Source organism: Cicer arietinum, chromosome 6 (assembly GCF_000331145.2).
Source record: "Cicer arietinum cultivar CDC Frontier isolate Library 1 chromosome 6, Cicar.CDCFrontier_v2.0, whole genome shotgun sequence".
In the NCBI taxonomy this organism is placed as follows: domain Eukaryota; kingdom Viridiplantae; phylum Streptophyta; class Magnoliopsida; order Fabales; family Fabaceae; genus Cicer; species Cicer arietinum.
In genome coordinates this window covers 69,887,583-69,909,620 of record NC_021165.2, presented here as the reverse complement: position 1 = coordinate 69,909,620, position 22,038 = coordinate 69,887,583, and the positions used below count along the sequence as shown (strand labels likewise).

The following is a 22,038-nucleotide window of genomic DNA, read 5'->3' as shown; positions in this document are numbered from 1 at the left end:
TTGACTCCTTGGCTAGAAAAATTAATGTTTTTCTTTAACAAGAAAATTAATGTTATTTATTTTTGAATAAAATATTAAAAATTTGTAAAATTAATATATTTTATTTTAAATTTAAATTTAATAAATCAATTTTTATATATAATTTTTATTTTTATTTTATTTCAAGTATCTTCCTAAACTGAGTGCTAGGACTAAAATAATTTTTCAAATTTAAGAACCAATATTTATAAAAAAAATATAGAGATCAAAATTTAGTATTTTATAGTTAAATAAGTTATTTTTGACAAAATGGTTAAATAAATTTTAGTTCTTAAAAATTTTAATTTTTTATTTTTGGTCCTTTTAAATAATTTATTGAACTTGTTACCAAGAAAGTAATTTCTTCAATTATAATTCCAACAAAATTTCATCTTCATTTTTTGTCTTTTCTTTTAAGTCAATTTATATTTATTTTTTAATTATTTTTTGCAGCCATATGTAGAAAATTATAAATATTCTGTTATAAAAATTTAAAATATATTAATCAGAGATTAATTAAATAGGAATTTTTATGCTTAAAAACTTGTATTCCATTACAGCCATATTTGAAAAATTATAAATATTCCATTACAAAAATTTAAAATATATTAACAAGAGGGCTATAAAAAATGAGTATCATGGAAAGTAATTTATGTTTTCTCATTAGTTAGCGTTTTTTGAACCATGATGAGCTCTTCAAATTCATTGTATTTTGATTTAATTGCTTCAATCATGTACACAAATATATTACGAGCAAATTACTAAAAGGCTCTTTGAAATCGTAAATTTCAATATTTATTTTCTTGAATTTTGAAATATACAAATAATAATTTGAAATTAAAATACGTTGGGCAATATAGTCATTCCGTTAGTTTGCTATGTTAATAACGTTGATGAGGTTGACTGGACGTTAATTGCTTATGTGGCGAGTTCAGTTGTTAGTCAATCCATTACCACATGAGAGATTAGCTAATTTGTCTGATTTTGAAAATACGATTGACTAATTTACTTAATTTTAAAAATGAAATTGAAACTCGGTTTTAAAAAAAAAAACTGAAATTTTGTCATAGTTGTAACAGTAACATCTCAATCTATACAATTTATTTTTATTTATTTTTTCATTATTTCATATCTTATTCTTCTATTAACTTTCATATATATAGTCTATTTTTCTTTATCTTTTATGGTGTTCAAATCGTAGAAATTATAAATAAGTAAAAAATAAAAAAAATCAAAAATCATTTATTATTCATTGTCATCGTAAAATTGTTATTAGAGTTATTGCTGCTAAAAAAAAATTAAAATAATTATTTTCATCTCCCTTGCAACAAACATTGAGAGATTGCTAATATGAAAGTCATCATTGACGATAAATAAGCAGTCATGTTCAATGGCAATTCTTTTTGGTAATTGTCCAATTACAATTAAAACATATATAATTTTGTTAATGTGCAATAACTAATTCTTTAACTGGATGCTGCTATCTTCTAGTAATTGTGAATATGTAAGTAGAGGAACGCTAGAGTCACTCTCAAATACACTTCCTTAAACTCACTCTCACACATGAAGCCATATCACCCTTTTTTTAATTCATTTTGCAAGTTTTTCCCTTAATGTGTTCATTTTAAGGTTCCTATTTTCATTTTAAGTTGGATATTGTGCAATATCAAATCATTATAATTGCATAATTATTTTTGTATTTGTCTATTTAGAAGACCCGTTAAAATATAAATGTTCATCAATTTTAACATAAATGCCAACTAAATATAAATTAATTAATCATAGATTGTGGAGTATATTTATAGAATAAATACAACAAATATTGGAGGATGAAATTAAAAGGCACAAATTTAATTAATGATTGACAACAAATGAAAAAATTATTTTCTCCGATGTCCATTGAATAAAATATTTCTTGTTTAATGTTAAATTGTCTCATTTTATTTTCTATCAACTGATAAATATGAAAAGAAGTTATATTAAAAGATAAATGAAAAGACTTAGAAGACAAACTTTGTTAAAGACAATGATGTCAAAGAACTTTGCAAGTATTAGTGTTGGTTTTAATTCACTTTTAATTAATCGACAAATGCAAAATAGTAATGGAATATCACACCAATGAAATTACTTAAGTTTTTGAAGTCTAACTCTATGTACGTGAAACATAAAAGTTTATAGCAAAATGAAAAATTCTATTGAAATAATGCAATGATTGTTGCTATTGAAAGACCAAACACCAATATTGTTTTTCTTGTGTAAAATGATGTGAAGAGTCAATAAAACCTATTAAAGTTGTTAATGCAATAGTAAAGAATGCTAAGAGTAAAAAAGCTAGTTAAAAATGAAGGAAACTAATTTGCATATATTTTAATTAATTAAGATAATTAATTTACCAATTAGTTACCTATATTTTGGGAAGAATCTTTCCTTAACTAACTAAGTAACTTTTTATACAGATAATTAACATATACTAAAAATTATAATGTAATATTAATTACTTTTCTTAATTATATCTTCTAATTAATACTGTTATTGTTTGTATATATACACAAGACTCTTTTGTAAATTGGTTTGTTACTTTTTATAATATTATATTCAAGTTACTAGTTGCATTAATTTTTTTCACAATAATATCATTAATTAAATAAAATAAATAAATAAAATCAATCGGTTGTCTCTCTTGAATCTTGATATATGAAAAGGAGAGGTCTTATTAATTACAAGGTCTTACGTTGTGAATATATTAATATAAGAAATATTTAGTAAAAATAATATTTTTTCCTTTTATTTAAATATTTTTTAAATTGTGTGAATTAAGAACATTTACGATTGTTGTTTGTTCAAATGAGTTTCACCTATATACATAACTTATTTATAAATTTTTAATACTAATAAAGAAATGATTGCATTCCATACCTCCCAAATGGGAGGGAAAAAATAAAATTAAATGATGTAATTGGATGAAATACATTTATTATATTTTATTTCATTCTTTTTTTAACAATTCAAACAATTGAACGTTAATTTATTTCATTCAATTTCATTTCATACTATCAATCTAAACATAAATTAATTCCTTAAACATGTGCATTCAATTACTATTTTCTAAAAAAACGTAAAATAAAAAAACACATTTACATTAAAATAAACTGAAAATACCAAAGTGTATCTTTTGAACATTTATTAAAGAAACAAATATAGAAAAAGAAACAGACATCGTGAAATTTAAATTTTAAAATCGTCAAAAATTAGATTTTCACTCAATTTTTTTTAACAAGTATCCTTGTTAGTAATTATGAAAATTTTAAGTTTTATTGTGAATTCGATGACATTTGCTCACGCAGCAGATATGGTAGGTTTATATTCTTAATAATGCATCAATATAATAGGTTTTTGGGTAATATTTTGCTATCTGGTGACATCGCTATTTTGTTTTACATCCAAAAGAAAAAATAAAACCTTATTTTGTGGATTTTATTACATATCATATTATATATATTGGAGAGTTTAGAGGCGTGGTGTAATAATAGAGTAAATGTTTTAGGATTATAATCATAAGAGACTTTTTAGTTATATTTTAATTAAAAAAATTAATAGATAAGTATATAAGTTGTTATTTTTATGTATTAAAAATTTAATTTATTCTTAGTCAATATAAAACGTAACTACTCATATTTGAATTCAACAATATATATTATTAAATCTTTTTTAATTTAAAAGTGAATTCAAAGACTATCATATTGAATATGAAATTTTTAAATATTATTTCTATTGACCATAGTTTACCTCTTATGATTGTTTATGACTTAAATATACTGTAGAATTTTTTTTTAAAGATATTTGCATAATTATTTTATTGTCGGATAAGAGAATTTTACGAATGTGATTTAGTTAGAAGTAAGAAAACTTGCATAATTTAAAAAATACTTTTTAGCACTATTTTTTAGTTAGGTTTTTACACACAATTTTTATTCTCCTTTTCTTTTTAATAAATGTTTAACTTAATTATTATAATTAGAGTCATATTAACAAGTGTTCTAAAACTTGTTAAGCAACTAAAAAAATAAAATAAAAAATATATTTTTTATAATTTTAAAATATAAATTACATAATTCACATTTTTCTACGTTAAAATTCTTATTCTTAACAAATGTCCCATATTAACAATTGTCAGTATTTGCATATATTATATATGAACGTTTCTTTACAACCAATTTGTTTATACTTTTTTTTTTGTCAGATTTTATACTCTTTATTTACAAATAAATAAAAACCAATTGTTTATACTGCCACGCGAGACGCAAGGCGCACGCTAACAGCGTGATCTCAATTATGACAGTGTGAACATTTGGTTTGTTTTTTTATAAATCCGTTGATATGCTCCATCGAATTTAATATTATGACATCTTTTTAATTGTTTTTGGTTCGGTGCTTCTAGAGTGAGAGATCCGTCAAGTCCCTCGTACTTAGAGCTCAATTTGAAAGAGTTAAAAAAATTTATAATTTAAAAGACTTTAATATCGAAAGTTTTTTAAAATTTTGTGAGTTTATTGGGCATATAGGCTTACATTTTTTAAAAGAAATTGCTTTCTTTAAGAAATAACTTTTTTTGATTTTTTTACTGATAAAAAAATTTCGATTTTTTTCATAAAAAGTTATTTACAATTTCTTTTCGAAAAAATTTTTTATTCAAGAAAAAAAATTGATTTTTTTCGAGAATTTTTTATTTATTTTTCTCACATTTTTTTGAGAAAAATATTTATTTTTTATTTTTTTCAAGATTTAAAAAAAAAATAAATTTTGAAAATTTTTCAAGAAAAAATCTCAAAATCAACAAAATATTGGGAGTCTATAAGCCTCATCCCATGAGTAGGGGTGAGAATAGGCCAGACCAGGCTTTGAAAGGCCTGAGTCTGGCATACGATTTATTTTTTAGGCCTAAGTCTGACCTACGGCCTATTATATGCTTTTTTTCGGTCTGGCCTAGCCTTTTTAAAAGTCTGACCTGGCCTGGAAGCCTATTTAAAATAATTTTTAAAAAATATGAAATAAACATCCTTTAAACCCTAAAAAATAATTTTTTGTGTCAAATAATAGATTTTTTTTTTTTAAACAAACACACTCATTATTACCTCTTAAACAAATACGAAAGACTACTGAGTGATTGACTAATTGAACAACTACCAAATATGAAATGACTACCAAATATGGAATGCTACCGAATATGGAACAACTACTGAATATGGAATGTTTACTGAGTAATTGCTTAATTGGTAGAATTTAAAATAGGAAATAATAATATTAATATTATAATAATAATAATAATAATAAATAATATTAATAATAAATAAAAAATATATAGACCGGCCTAATATGCTTTGTTATAAGCCTGAGCTATTTAAATAAATAGGCTTTAAAAATGGTCTGAGTCTAGCCTTTTTATTAAATAGGTCAGGACAGGCCATGCCATAAGTAGGCTAGGCCACAGGCCCCTGACGGACGGCCTAGCCTATTCCCATCCCTACCCATGAGCCCTCGAAATTTTAAAAAATTTATTTTGATAGAGGATCTAATATTAAGAGTTTAATAAAATAAAAAAAATTTAAGGGGTCTAAGAGTTGGGGTTTTTTTTGACAGCTCTGCTCAGACGTCGACCACAGTTTTAAATATTTGGATCAAAATAAATTTCATGTATTCATTGGATAATATTTACATTAAATCTAATTTTTATTTAAATTATCTCTTCTTATAATTTCCTTTTATTTTTATTATAGTACTGTCTAACCATCTCGTTGTGTAAAGAAAAAGATTTCAATAATGAAAATAAGATGTAACTCTAAAATGAGTTGTGAAACATATAAAAAGAAAAATAAAGGGGTCAACTTGGCACCGGTGGCATTCATCGATTTTTTTTTACAACAAATTCAAATTACTTGAATGGTTTTAGTGACATGTCATTTTGAATGATAATATTTCATTTGCAATTTTTACTGGTTTTTAATGTTTTGAAGGTCGTAAATGGAAGAAAAAGGACCACATGCCATTGTGTTTGCATAGAGGAAAAATGTGGGAAAGGAGAGATAGAAATGGGAAAATATTATTGTGTGGAAGGATTCATCATAAGTTATAGTTGTTAAATGTAATTCAAATTGATTTGTAATATGGTTAGAAGTTGTAATATGGTTAGAATTTAGAATATGGTTAGAAGTTTGTTAAGTTTGTTGTAACTGATTTAGTAAAAACAAATTGTTTCTATAAAAGCCTTCAAAACCAAGAACAATATGTAATGTTTGACTGATCATTCTCCAGACTGCTAAGACTGTTAATTAATCTTCGTTTTCTAAACTTTCTCTTTTCTTCTCAATTTCAATTCATCTCAAATATACAACTTGTTCCAACAATTGGCATCAAGAGCTTGAGTTATAAATCTTGGGAAACACGAGTGCAAGTGTGAGGGGGGATCAAAATTGGAAAACACAAGTGTGAGTGAAAAAGAGCAAAGAAATGAACGGAGGAGGGTTTCCATCGAATATGCCAATTTTGGATGGGAAGAACCAGGAGAGATGGAATGTATCAATGAAGCCGTTGTTGGGAGCTCATGAAGTGTTTGAGATTGTCCAAGAAGGGTATGAACAACTGAGAGCGAATCCTACAGAAAGACAACAAACAACTTTCAAAGATTGCAAGGCATTGTTTTACAACCATCAAAGTGTGGATTCAAACAATTTTGAAAGGATGTCAAAGGTATCTACGCCAAAAGAGACATGAGATATCTTGGTGAAGTATTACACGGGTGGTGAAAAAACCAAGAAGATCAAACTTCAAATGCTAAGAAGAAAGTGTGAGTTACTACAAATGGAGAATAATGAGAATGTGACTGACTATTTCAATCGAGTGCAGACAATCACTAATTAGATGAAAGCCAATGAAGAAGTGATGACTGAGGTGGTGATCATTGAAAAGATTATGAGGATACTAACACAAAGATACGATCACATAGTGGTGGCAATTGAAGAATCAAATAATCTTGATACAATGAAGTTGGAAGATCTACAAAGCTCCCTATAAGCTCATGAATTAAGGGAAAAGAAAGAGATGAGGCACACACACAAACACAGGCACTACAAGCTCAAATTAACAAGAAGTCCAATCAATATGGAGTAAAAAACAAGAAGTGGAAGGGCAAGTCAAAATGGCACCAAAAACAAGATCAAAATAAGGAGGCTGGAGGTTCAAGAAGTCAGCAAAACAATGATAATAAAAGAAAAAAAAAACCATCTGGCAAGAAGAAGTTTGACAAAAAGAGGATCCAATATTATAATTATAAAAAATAAGGGTATTTTGTAGATGAATGCAGATCCAAGAAAGTACAAATAGATGATGGTGAAGCTCAACTGACCAAGGTAGACAATTATGACTCAGATGAAGTGTTACTGGTGGCTTCTACAAGCATGGAGGATTATTGTCCAGGATTATGGTATCTTGACACAGGGTGCTCAAATCACATGACTGGCCATAACGATTGGTTTGTAAGTATTGACAAGAATGTGAAAAGAGAAATCAGATTTGCAGACAACATCACACTAACAGCTGAAAGAGTTGGCAATATCTTGATTCAAAGAAGGGATGGCAAACAATCTTTCATATGTGATGTGTTGTATGTGCCAAATATGGAGAACAATCTGCTAAGTCTTGGACAATTGCTAGAGAAAGGATACTCTATGAATATGGAGAATGGACAAATGAAGATGTTTGATAGTACAAATAGGCCTATCTTGAAGGCACCACTGTCCAAGAACATAACCTTCAAGATTGAGATCCAGATCAATGAAAATCAATGTCTCGCTACTAAAATCATGAGGGAAGACTGGTTGTGGCACCAGAGGTTTGGACATTTGAATTTTAGAAGTCTTCAAATGCTACAGAGCAATGATATGGTGATAGGAATTCCAGAAATTCAAGTGCCAAAGGAGATATGTGAAGAATGCTGTCAAACCAAACAACATAGGAATTCATTTAAATCAGAATTACCAACTAAATCCTCAAGAATAATGAAGGTAATTTTTTCTGATGTTTGTGGTCTATTTGAAGAAATGTCAATAGGAGGTAATTGCTACTTTGTATCATTCATTGATGATTTTGCAAAGAAAATGTGGATATATCTAATAAAGAGAAAGAATGAAGTGCTTGAGATACTTAAAAAATTCAAGAGAATGGTTGATAAACAAAGTGGTTTTAGTTTGAAAATCATCAGGACTAATGGAGGAGGAGAATATAATTCTCATGAATTCCATGATTTTTGTGAAAAAGAATGGATGTTGCATGAAGTGAATGCATCATACACTCCCCAACATAATGGCACTATTGGAAGGAGAAACATAACTATAGTGAACATGGCCAGGAGCATGTTGAAGGGGAAGAAAATGCCTCATAGATTATGGGGGGGAAGCAGTATCAACTGCAGTGTACATTTTGAATAGGTGTCCAACCAAGAGACTGGGCACAAGGACACCTGAAGAAGCTTGGACTGGAAGAAAGCCAGTTGTGAATCATCTGAAAGTGTTTGGCTCATTGTGCTTCAGGCATGTGCCAACTCAAAACAAGAGGAAGCTTGATGACATGGCTGAACAAATGGTGCTGCTGGGTTATGATGCCAATGTGGCTTACAAGCTATATGATCCAAACAAGAACAAGGTGGTGATAAGAAGGGACATACTAGTGGATGAATCAAGAGGTTGAGACTGGACAATGATGTTTTCAAATTTACAGATTGACCCCATGCAGCTTCGTAAATAGAAAAAAATATTTTTCATAGTCTCTGCTTCTCTTATAGATGCTCTAAATAAGCAATCATATGCAAATAGAAGGTATGAAATAATAGGGCGTTTTGACACACTTTGACTCTATGGAGGTCATTACGACTTTTCGTCTTTTTTATTTATGTGGAGAGCCCTTCAGCACATAAGATGAATAGATACATCGACAATGGATCACCTTGTCGGAGATCTCTTCCTGGGATAATAGGACCAAGACAACCATTATTCACTATGACATTGTACTTTACTGATTTGACACAAAGAATAATACAATTCACCAATTAGTTTGCAAAACCCAAAGCAGTTTGCACCTCTCGAAGGTAACCCTAATCAATGCAGTCATAAGCTTTGTTGATATCTAGTTTCAATGTGATGTCACCAACTCTACCATGGGTCTTAGTTTTCATGTGATGAACAATTTCAAGTGTTGCCATTGCATTGTCAAGGATGGAACTATTAGGCACAAAAGTTGATTGGTTATCAGATACACATTTATGTATAACATGTTTTAATCTATTTGCAAGAACCTTTACCACAATCTTATAAATCACATTACATAGAGCTATAGGCCGCCAATATTTCATGGTCTTCTGTTTGTCACCTCTTGGGATTAGAGCTATATTGGTTATATTTAGTGTACTAGGAAATACCCCTGTCAGGAGTCCGACACAAAATTGTTGAAAAATTTCATTACCACACAAAAACAAAAAATGATGATAAAATCATGGGTTCAAACCGTCGGGCCCCAAACACTTATTTGCCTCTATAGAAAACAACTTCTTTGAATTCTTCTATGAGAAAGGGAGAAAACAACTTATCATTATCTTATGTATCAATAACATGTGAAATGGTATTCAAAACATGAGCATGGACAATTTGTGTGTTATGATAAAGAGTAGTAAAATAGTCTATAGCAACAAGACATAATTCACTATGTTCGGTGAGCCGGTTCCCATTATCATCCTCAAGAAAGAGAATTCGATTTACCTTGCGCTTGAATGTGGCAGCTGCATGAAAAAATCTAGTGTTCAGGTCCCTTTTCTTCAACCATAATGATGTAGCTCGTTGTTTCCAAAAAGTGTCTTCTTTAACTAACAATGCAATCATTTGCTTCCTCCAATAAGTGAACCTTTCTACGTTTGCGTCGCTGCCCAATTCATGTTCTATTTTCAGTGCTTTCTTACATTGTGTGATTTCTTGATGAAGTTTATGACATTTGGTTCTACCCCAAGCTGCCATATCATGTGCACGAATTTATAGTTTAACAAGTAGATCAGGATAAGAGTTAGAAATTCATTGTGATCGAACAAAATCATCAAATTCAGGTTCCAATAACCATGCATTTTCGAACTTGAAAGTATGAGAATTAAAACAAGTTGATCTTCTTCCCCCACATCGCAGTAAAAGAAGGTAATGATCTGAAACCAAATCTACTAGATTGACAAGGTTTGCATTAGGGAAAATTTGATGCCATAGAGAGTTAGCTAAAGCACGATCTTATTGTTCTTCCACAACTCGTTTAGTTCCCATACTCTTAAACCAGGTAAAGGGATAGCCATCCATATGCACATCAGTCAACTCAGAGTCAGACAGAGCTTTCGGAAGCCATTTATTAACCACTGTTCTCGATTCACTTTGCCCTTTTCTCATCTGAAGACAAAATGTCATTAAAATCCCCAATTATGCACCAAGGTAAATTAAAAAATTGTGCAAGGTTATGTAGCATATTCCAAGCATCTCTCTAATGACGACTCTTAGGATAACCGTAATACCCCGTCAACCGACATCGCCCAACACTACTCTCCTCCACCTCAATGTCAATATGATTGGTTGAAAAAGCAATAATGACATAAGGACAAGATGAGCGTCAAAGCATGGCCATGCCTCCCCCTCAACCTTTTCTATTAGTAGAAAAAAAAATAAATCATAACCAAGCAAAACTCTTAATTCTTCAATTTTGTTCAAGTTCACCAAAGTCTCGTACAAAAAGAAAATGTTCGGATTATAATTCCGAACAAGGTATTTTAAATTTGGAACTGCTCTCAAGTTACTCGGACCTCGACAGTTTCAATTAATAATACTCATTTCTCTTGGTAGACCTGCTTAACAGTACCTGCCATTACAATATTTTTTTTTTTATAAAGAGGGTTCAGATACATAGGAATTCCATGGTTAACCCCATCAACTCCTACAACAAAATATCCCTCACTCATCGTTATGTCTTTGTTTATAACCAAACTTGTTTGTCCAACCTCCTGAGAATTAGTAGTTACATCAATTCAAACTTCTTTCTTGGGTGCAGTGTTGCTCTCATCAGTTCCCATAAGCCATGCCTTAACAATTTGTAGGGAATTGGCAAGAATCTTCCCTGACATAGGTTGCCCACAAGTGTTGGATGAACCTGGTAGCAACATATGCTCACAACTTGAATTCATCCTACCCTATCTATGACCCTTAATACCTCGATCTTGACTAGTAAGTTGACACAACAAAATCATGCTCAACCTAGAACTAGTAGTGTTTATCGTACCTGTATTCTGGACATTAGAAGAACTCGAATTTATTTTAGTTCGACCATCAACTGTGTTGTGATGATTAGTGGATTGTGGAGGTATCTTGGCCACCTCCTTGATTAACTTATTACCACCACCCCTGCTTGCTTTTTTTTAAATCTGATTTGAGGAAATTTCCCTAAGTGCAGACATATGTATCATTTTCCATCTCCATTCTTTTTTTTCACAAAAGTTTTATGTGTGCCCTAAGATGCCACACATAAAGCAACAAGTGTCAAATCTCTCATACTTGAAGCTTACAGTGAAGGGGTCACCATTTACTTCTATAATCATTAACTCCATTTTTAAAAGGGTTATTGTGTCGATGGCAACATGAATTCGCGTGTAAGCTCTCCAAGGACCCCAATAATTTGAACCATCAAAAGCAAGATACTTGCCAATATAGTTCCCAACAGCGATTCCAACTTATTCCTTCATATATCCAAAAGGAATATTGAAAACCTAAACCCACAATTCAATAGTATCAAGAGGCACATAAAGTGGAGACTCCCCCACTGCTAGCTTTTTGGTCACCAACATATAGTTATAAAAAAACCAAGGTCCATCTTTGATCACCCTTGTCACATTCCAAGGATGAAAAAATTGGAACAAAAATTTGTTGTCATCAAGAGACGAGATGATATCCCTTTTCATTAGACTTCATACCGATGCAAGTCTATCATTCATGGTCGGAAAACAATTCAGCTTATATGTCAATAATTTCCAAACTATACAATGTTCCAACTCTTCGTTGTTCAGGTGGAGAGCCCCCAAACGCATAGTAATTATTTCCTCATGTTCAGAGTTGTGACCTGCCATATTACTCAAGTCGTAGGTGTTGCAAGTTGTTTTTTGAGTGGAAATTGGGTGAGTATTCCTTCCAACGACTAGGTTTATATAGAGATACCAACCAGTATGCCAAATCTTTCAGAATCATAGCCAATAAGATTGTATGTAAGCTGGAATATCCCACCTTATTATGTATATCAGATAGAATCCTTCAAATTTAAAGAGTAGCATAGCCAAATCTACTATGCCAGCCCAACAAATCCGAGTAAAAGTTGTTATTTCATTTAACCAGACATGTAAAAAACAATGATGCATAACCACCTCAAGCAATAACAATTGAATCATTTCCCACATATGGATGAATTAACAAGATAGCCTCTACCAAAATCAAGGTGGATCCGAAACAATTAAACAAAACACAATCAGCCAATTTTAATTAATCTTACACACAACCATAACCAAAGTCAACCTCATTGAATTTAGGCCACGTTATAAGACAAAAAGCAGAAGAAAATGGAAGCAGAATCCCATAAAGCAAGGAGCCCCAAATCAATAATTCAAGAGATGCAGATTAGGATCCCGATCGCATCAAATACCAAACACTCACCAAGGAAATTAGCATTGAAGATCCTTAGGAGAGAAGTTGAGACAAATATGATAAATCCCCCAAAATTAAGATATAGGTCTTCATCCAAGATCGCAATAATCACAAAATTTGATCGCCAATCGTCGTTACACTTCGTCGTAATGCCTATTTATCATTTTGCAACCAATTCTAACCATTGAAATTCTAAAATTTTAAAATAGTTGTAGAGATCATGAATGTTTTTTTTTTATATAAAAAAAGTCTAATTTATCTTATTCTACTAGAATATTTGCCTTTAAGAGATACTTTATCGCCACTAGACACTTCAACTTTGGTACAAACAATCACATTTCCTTTCTCCCTCGAAACTGGTTGGCGAAAATATTTAATGAGATAGGTTCACTTTGCAATTGTAAAATTCATCGCCTTGGGCTTCTCTATTATTGTAAAAGTTGTTAGTAAGGCTAGAAAAACGAGTAGACTTACTCCGTTTTGGCCATTCCCTTCATCAATCCATCTAAAATAGGTGAGATGGACCAACTTAGATAATTGGGTTTTACCAAGATTTCACGCCCTCCCCTCACCAGGTTGGTTTGTCGATTGGTTGACCGATCAATAACACAAACAAAAATTAAAACAAATGAAAAATATTGATCTTAGGTGAGTTAAATGTTAAAATAGAAAAAACTTCAAAATTAGTCAACTAAATTAAACGAAATTGAACAATCATTATATAAGTAGTAATATTATATGTTTATTTGGTTGCATCGAGAAAATACACTTAAAAATAATAATTGAGTTAATAAATAAATTAATGTTTGTTTTAAATTGACGTTACATACCAACCCGTCTCTCCCTTCCACTACTTATATATGTCACCTTCTCCTCGACAATATCTTCGTGTACATTGCGTCGAATCTCAGTCAATCAAATCACTTATTTTTTCGGCAACATTATGTTGAACATCTTGTCATCTATACTATTCGTTATCTTCATGTGACAACTCATCTATCTTAAAGCATTGTTATTGGATCTCAGATGAGTCTCCATAGTGAAAGCCTTTAGGGGACTTACATAATATGGATGTGGTAACTTTAACTATGAAAAAAAATGAGGAACCTTGGCTTGAGGCATAGAATTGAAAATGAGTCGAGTTAATAAAAATTAGTCAAACTAGAACCTCGACTCAAGTTCGTTGGGAACCTTTTTTATACTGGAACTCTACTATGTTATTGTTTGAAAACAACTCAATTTTGTTTATTAGATTCTAATCATAAGAACCAAAAGGCAATTTTTGCTCTATTGATTAAGAAAAGGTTAACTAATGCATAAAATTAACACTGGATCCACTAATACCTATTATGAATCATATAAAGATATATTCCTTTTGCATGATTTATATATTTAGTGGTGCATTATTTATAATTTTATAAGAGAATAAAACGTTAAAATGAAGTGATATTTTAATGTGAGAATTCAAATTCATACTCTTATTTTTACATATGTGAATTTATATGTGGTGTTTTCTCTTAACTCAATTAAAAATATCAACTATATAGGTTTTATTGTGTAAAAATAAAAATGAAAATAAAAATCGACGGTCTAATCATCATTCCCGCGGATTTCAACGTTACAACCACTCGTTTCCTTTCTCTTTCTCTGTCATCGATCCACAATTTCATTGCCACTGGAAAGAAGAAGAAGAAGAAGAAACCATTGCCTCTTCTTCTTCCTTCCACACAAAAATGTCACACAAACTCTCACTACATTTCTATCACACTTCTCTTCTAAAAAACCCCAACCTCATATCACACTCAACCCGCCACTCACCTTCCCTTCTCAAGAACACCACTATCCCCCATTCAACTAACCAATCCATTGCTACAGTGTCGAAACACCGTCGCTTCGAGTTCCTAACACCTCGCGTAGTTCAAAATCACGATGTCACTGATGAATCCGAAGATAGAAACCAAATCAGCGACTGCTACGAAGAGAACAAAGATGAAGGAGAAGTGAAGGAACTGCTTGAACAGAGTATATGGAATCAGATGAAGGAAATTGTTTTGTTTACTGGGCCTGCTATTGGGCTTTGGTTATGTGGCCCGTTGATGAGTCTCATTGATACTGCAGTTGTTGGTCAGGGAAGTTCAATTGAGCTTGCTGCTTTAGGTATTTTTTTTTTTTTATCACATTCATTCACAGTTTAATTTTTGTATAATTTTAATTAAAAGTGTGCACTAATAAATAATAATAATAATAATGTATGATGCATATGAATTTGGTTTCATACGAGCAGGTCCTGCTACTGTTTTTTGTGATTACTTGAGCTACACGTTCATGTTTCTGTCTATTGCTACTTCAAATATGGTTGCTACTGCCCTTGCTAAACAGGTTAGTTTTTGTTTCATGGGATAGAAAATATTGATCAATATGTATTCGACAACATAGTCAGTATTAGTTCAACATTGATTGCAAATTAGCTAATAATATATAAGTGAGGTGACTCATATAACCAATATTATGAGGTTTTGTGCACAGATGTGGTGTTTTAGTGCGTTTTTGGATTGACTGGAATTTATTTTTCTTTTGAAACGGCCAAAGTTAGTAATTAGTTTGTTATATTAGAATTTTTTCCTTCAGCCAGGTTTGAACCCGGGTCCTCCACTCCCTTAGCTCAAACCAGTCGAGCTATCCACCCACCCAAATTCACTGCCATTCCAAACTTACACTTAGTCTTTTGTTGACCCCTATGCTTTACGGACTCTAACAAGTGAGATCGGAGCTGGTTAACTTGATGGGAGATGACAATTATATCAAAAGTCTTCCAAGCAGTGGAGTCAGGCGCCATGCTGTATTGTTTGGTCGGTGATGCAAGTATAGTGATGTCGAAGACTCACAATCTGTGGGAAGATTGTTAGAATTCAAGTGAGTGGTTGGTCTTCTATTGGCTAGAATTGGGGAAATGACAATTATATAAGAGAAGCGACTCATATATATCCAAAACAACAATGACAAAAGTTGGGGATAACATCGAAAGTAATGTATGAGTGCATGTATTGTTACAATGAAAGTGTATATAACACAGAGGACCTGTAAACTTTTTGGCATTGTCGTTATGTATCACATCCATGACTTTATGCATACTGAACTTTAGGATTTATTGCACTGCCTTTCATGAGTAAATATGTTTGTGTAGGATAGGGAGGAAGTGCAGCATCACATATCTGTCTTGCTTTTTATTGGGTTAGCATGTGGCTTTGTGATGCTTTTGTTCACAAGGTTATTTGGTGCAACAACACTCGCGGGTATTGAAAATGAGAGCTCAATTTAGTTGTGTCCTTCTTTTGGGATAATAATAATTCACTAATTATGCATGAAAGGTAACAGAGCCAACCCCATGACTGATGAATTTTTCTATTTATGCCTTTTGCAGCTTTTACTGGACCCAAGAATGTACATATAGTACCTGCAGCTAATACCTATGTCCAGGTTTTCTTTCTTCTGATTCCTATCCTTCAATTTAAATTATGATTGTAATTAATAAAATTCAAGAAATCATAATATAATTTATGGTGGGAAATAAATAATCTATCATCCTCTGCTTGATTTAGTCACACTGAATTTATTTTGGTGTTAGATTCGAGGCTTGGCTTGGCCTTCTTTACTTGTTGGATCGGTTGCTCAAAGTGCAAGGTGCAAATATACTACTTATTTCTCTTGTGTGACTTTATAAAATGAGCTGTTGCAATTTGCAAAGTTTTATGTCAATCTGAGATACGGTTCTCCACATTCTATTTTAGTTTATATCAACTCTTTTGGAATGTTGTTCAATTTGGTAAAGTTTGTCTTAATACTTATAAACTCTTTGCCAAAATTTAATCACTGTCACATTTCTCAGATAGCAAGGCTCCTTTTGTCACTCAACACTGCCTGCTTTATGTTGATGATATCTCATTTGCATTTTATATTTAAATGAAACTGCAAGTTATCCTCTCTCAACTCTTAATGCCTAAATTGTTCTTTGAACTGTTTGAGCAAAGTTTTTGTTACCCTGAGAAGTGTTTAATGTAATATCTAGTAGACTGTTGCTTTTTATGATTTTAAAATATAATAATATTATAGCTATTGGGTTCCCTTTTAATTCATATTCTTGATATCCACCCTCTTTCACACAGTCTTGGTATGAAAGATTCTTGGGGACCCTTGAAGGCATTAGCTGCTGCCAGTATTATAAATGGAATTGGTGATATAATTCTGTGCACCTACTTAGGCTATGGGATTGCCGGGGCTGCATGGGCTACATTGGCATCACAAGTATGCTGAACAAACTCATATACATCCTGTTGTAAATAAGTAATAATTGTTGTTGGTACATATTATGTAAACATTAGCTTTTTAATCTGACCCATTAGTTAGAGCTTAGTCCATATATTAGTATTTTGTATTCTTTCACACAATTGAATAATAGTTGAGAATATTTTTCCACACATCATAATTAGTTAGTGCTATCATATACTACCCCTGTCCCTAATTATAAACACCATTTGGGAAAAATAACTGTCTCTAAGTATAAGCACCCTATTATTTTTTTCCAAATATACCCTTATTAATACTACTAATTTGTTTTGGAATATGAAAAATCAAATTTAACACATTCAAATACAAAGATTATTTTAGAAACATTAACGCATAAAATGAACACATTAACTACCCTACCAATTTTCTTTAATAAGAGTGAAAAAACAATAGGTGCTTATAATAAGGGACGGAGGTAGTATGGTTTTTCCTATTTTCAATGTACTAAAATAGTCAATTTGCACTGCTTTTACACCCCCTTCCTGTTTTCAGGTTGTTGCTGCATATATGATGAGCCAAACTCTAAACGAGAAGGGATACAATGCATTTGCCTTCTCCATTCCTTCAGGGAAGGAATTTGTGGCAATATTTAGTCTTGCTGCTCCTGTATTTATTTCATTGATGTTAAAGGTTGAATCAAGTATTTTGTTATATTTGTGCCTCTTTATCTCAAGTACTCCAATCTTTAAATGTAACTGAAAGTTCTGATGTTTAGGTGGCTTTCTACTCTCTACTTATATATTTTGCTACATCAATGGGTACACATACAATGGCTGCTCATCAAGTTAGTTTTACTCCTGTCTTGTATTTTGTAAATCTATCCCTTTGTTCTTTATCTGCACATTTTCAGAACACCAAACTTACGATCATTGATAATTCAACTCTTATGTTAGGTCATGATTCAGATTTACATGACATGTACAATATGTGGTGAACCTCTATCCCAGACTGCTCAATCATTTATGCCTGAGTTAATGTATGGAATAAATAGGAGTTTGGCAAAGGTTAGTGTTACTCATTCACTGACTTCAAAATATCTCTCCTCCAACCTCATATATACAGCATCAGTTTTAGAGCCCTCTTTTGTGCTCAGCTGAATTTTACATTATATAGGTGGATCATCTTTCTTTTTGGTTTGAAGGGCAGTTTTGAACAATGATACTATTTTCTTCTTAATCATCCATATTGTAGATTCTCTCAATACATTGTTATGTATATTAAAAGGCTCCTGAGTTTCTATTATATTGACAGGCTCGGTCGCTTTTAAGGTCTCTTGTAATTATTGGAGCTATACTTGGGTTGCTTTTTGGTATTGTTGGAACATCTATTCCTTGGTTATTCCCCTACATGTTTACACCTGATCAGATGGTCATCCAGGAGGTCAGTTCTTAAATTTCTCAGGAATTTTTATTATCTCTTTTGTCTTGTGGGGCCTGGCTTATTGATGGAAATACAGAGGTCTTTATGAATTGAACATAGGTTTGCAATTAAGGCTTATGTCAGTGGTTAACTTGTTTTTATGATTATGCAGATGCATAGGTTGCTGATTCCGTACTTTTTAGCGCTAGTGGTGACACCTGCAACTGTCAGTCTCGAGGGAACATTGCTGGTATGCTCATGTTAGATTAGAATATTAGGATTTTTATTATTTTAGGAGTTTTCTTATGTTGGTAGACTTACTCAGTTGGATCCGTACTCGTCGTACTAGACCATTACCCGACCTAGATTTTTAGCAGAAAAATGAATGCCAATGAACAAGCCTCTTGGAAAGTCTAATCTGTTTGGCATAGGTTCCATAACGGTTTTAAATTTTTTAACAAGTTTCATTATGAAATAGCTTTTCGCTTGATGCGCTAAAAAATTCGTATGCCTACTTATTTAGGTAGAATGGGGTAAAATAAGCATCTAACTCTTAACTATTTGGTAGCTCTGCATCATGTCAAGGATCAATTATCCCAGAAGCTCAAGTTGTTATCATGACAGGTTTTATATCTATAACAGGGAGGGAGGGAGGGAGTACTGGATTACTGCTCTACAAAGATATATAATTATACCATTTTATTAATATTTCTTTGTTTTCCATTATTTCCCTTTAATTTCAACAGTCCTTCAACTTGTCTAGAATAAATGAGAAAGAATATGGAACTACTAACCGCTTCTCACAAACTTACTCATCTTGGATGTTTAAGGACTCCTTAAATTAATCTCGCATGCTTCTATTTTTGCGGATTGCATTAAACTCACTCAAGTAAACCGCATTGTTTTCTTTTTTAAGGTCGTTAGACCATAATGTAACTAACTCATGATGTCATGACAATTTAATTTATTTATCCAGCTTGCTTCTTGTTACTACTCATTCAAAGAAGCGCAACTTAGTGCATATATAACAAGTGTTATTTTATGTTTTTAAGTTAAATTTGTATATTGGCTTATGCAGGCTGGGCAGGATCTAAAATTTTTAAGCTTGTCAATGAGTGGATGCTTCTGTTTGAACGCTTTAGTATTATTGGTAACAACCTTTTCTTGGTCTGCATGTACATAGTAATATTGCTTGACCAATTTTGCGGTAACACTTAATTTTCCTCTATGCCAGATCTTATGTAGTAGATATGGTTTGCAAGGATGTTGGTTTTCCCTTGCTGGATTTCAATGGGTAAGACTTGGACCTAGAATTTATATAAAGTGCTAGTATTATTTCATGAACATATTCTAACAGGGAAATATTGTGTTCATTAGGCTCGGTTTTTAATGGCCCTTCTGCGCCTTCTATCTCCCAATGGCATTTTATACTCGGAAGATACAAGCCAGTATAAGTTGCAAACGTTGAAGACAGCATAGTTATGGAGCTCCATTTTATTATTAGTTCATGATCATACATTAGACAAATAGAAGCATGCTGTCTGTTGCTTGCAAATCTTTTAATTTAGTGTTACAAAATAGGCATTCATTTCAAATTAAGTGACCACTAACATTTACAATACATTTATCCAATGTCGACACAATTCAGTGCAGGGAAATTACTGGTGCTTACTTGTATCGGAAACCAAGTGGGAAATAACTAATAAGGGATGTGATGTGGGGAAATTGAATCCACTACCCTGAACATATATTTTTGAGGAGCATTGGCACATTCACTTTAACACTCTTTGTTTAATATTCTCTCTTATTGGAAATAACTAATAAGTCTCAATATTTTATAATGTATCTCATTTAAGTGACGATGATACATGTATAGATTTCACTTAATAAAAAAGTGAGTGTTGAAAAGAGTGTTAAAGTAAATATTGTTAGCACTTTTTTATATTGTTTGTGATAGAAAAGTAATATTCTATACGGGTCTAAAAAGGAGAGGTTGCATAATTACTTAATTGGATCATGAAGTGTGTCTTTATCTGAATAACATGTCGACATTGAGTTAGGCTAAGAGTTTATGAATATACTTTCCGTTTTCAATCCCCTTATAACTTAACTAGTATGCCACTCAACGTGTTCCATCTTTGATCATGATTAACACACATCAATCTTAAATTTGAGCAAATAGACAATTTGACATTTGAAATTATAAGCGTCAAATTAGTTCTTGAATTTTGTGAATTAGCAAATACATAATTGAAATTGTAAAATAGTAATCAAGATGGTCTATATATTTTATCCTTAGATATTATAATGCGACATCTTAATTGAATGTTTGATTTTTCTACATTAATCTTACATCAATGTCATAATAACATACACTAATTTTTTGATGAAATTTAAATTTTTCATGGACTAATTTGTCCATGTACAATTACTCACAAATTTATTTTTGAAATAACAAAATTTCATCGTCTAATTTATTCTTGAGAAGATGATATTGTTGTGAGATCGACGTGGATAAATCACATAATCAATTACAATATCACATCAAAATATATATAATGTTACATATAAATTATTTTGATTGATACTTTACAATTTCAACTATATATTTGTCAATTCACAAAATTCAAGAATTAATTTCCCCTACCCTTATAATTTTAGACACCAATTAAGGTATAAATGAATACCATTTTATTGGGATTGCATGGGAGGCTCAAACCGTACATAATCTTCTTAAGTCCTAACCCATTCTCCGTCTCCCACCTATCTTCTACAAACGAACCACATCTGATACACCATCTAACCATTCCACCTTGAATATTCAAATTCCTCTAATTCACAATCTAGATGACTTGCAAGCTGCTCTTGAACACACAGATCCACCTAGAGCTGTCAATTTGACAAGCCCCCTAATTATTGGCCCCAGCCCACATTTTGAAGGAGTCAAAAAAATTAATAATTTAAAAGGCCCAAAAAACAAGGCCCCATAAATTAAAAGCCCCCTAAAAATTTGTGGGCTTAGGAGACCCTAGGCCCACTTTTTTTAAAAAAGAATCAATTTTTTTTTTTTGAGAAATAAAGTTTTTCAATTTTTTCACCGATAATTTTTTTTTTATTTTTTTCTATAAAATTTTCCGGTTTTTTTCGATAAAAATTTCTGATTTTCTTTCAATAAAAATTTCCGATAAAAATTTCTGACTTTTTTCGTTAAAAGATTTTTGATTTTTTTTCGATAAAAAATGTTCAATTTTTTTTCGATAAAAAGTTTCTGATTTTTTTTTCGATAAAAAATTTTCACTTTTTTTTTAATAAATTTTTTTTTTCAAGAAAAAAATCTTAAAATTAATAAAATATTGGGGGCCTATGGGTCCTTAGAGCCTCCTCCCTTAGGCCCCATTAAATAATGGGCCGAAATTAAGGGACCCTTAAAAGATTATTTTGATAGGGACCTAATAATAAAACAAAAAAAAGTAAGGGGCCTTGTAGTTGGGGGCTTTTTTGACGGCTCTAGATCCACCGTACGGCAACACTTCTACAAAAGTTTTTGTCTTAATGGGTTAGG

At 31.5% G+C, this 22,038-nt stretch overlaps 1 protein-coding gene across 1 annotated transcript; it reads left to right on the top strand.

Annotated features, from left to right (window-relative positions):
* Positions 1-14,368: 14,368 nt before the first annotated feature.
* On the top strand, positions 14,369-20,257 carry LOC101494621 (protein DETOXIFICATION 46, chloroplastic-like). Its single transcript, XM_004507442.4, has 14 exons — positions 14,369-14,930; positions 15,058-15,152; positions 15,958-16,066; positions 16,195-16,250; positions 16,399-16,454; positions 16,937-17,075; positions 17,610-17,747; positions 17,833-17,901; positions 18,011-18,121; positions 18,369-18,497; positions 18,649-18,726; positions 19,555-19,626; positions 19,711-19,770; positions 19,854-20,257. Exons 1-14 carry the CDS (start codon positions 14,507-14,509, stop codon positions 19,953-19,955), a joined length of 1,638 nt encoding a protein of 545 aa, XP_004507499.1. The 5' UTR covers positions 14,369-14,506; the 3' UTR covers positions 19,956-20,257.
* Positions 20,258-22,038: the final 1,781 nt, after the last annotated feature.

Excerpts from the sequence above, each read along its gene's own strand:
- LOC101494621 (XM_004507442.4), top strand. The coding sequence starts at position 14,507 with ATGTCACACAAACTCTCACTACATTTCTATCACACTTCTCTTCTAAAA. Across the intron at positions 16,251-16,398 it reads CAGCTAATACCTATGTCCAG|ATTCGAGGCTTGGCTTGGCC; the intron begins GTTTTCTTTCTT and ends TTTTGGTGTTAG. Across the intron at positions 18,498-18,648 it reads ATCAGATGGTCATCCAGGAG|ATGCATAGGTTGCTGATTCC; the intron begins GTCAGTTCTTAA and ends ATGATTATGCAG.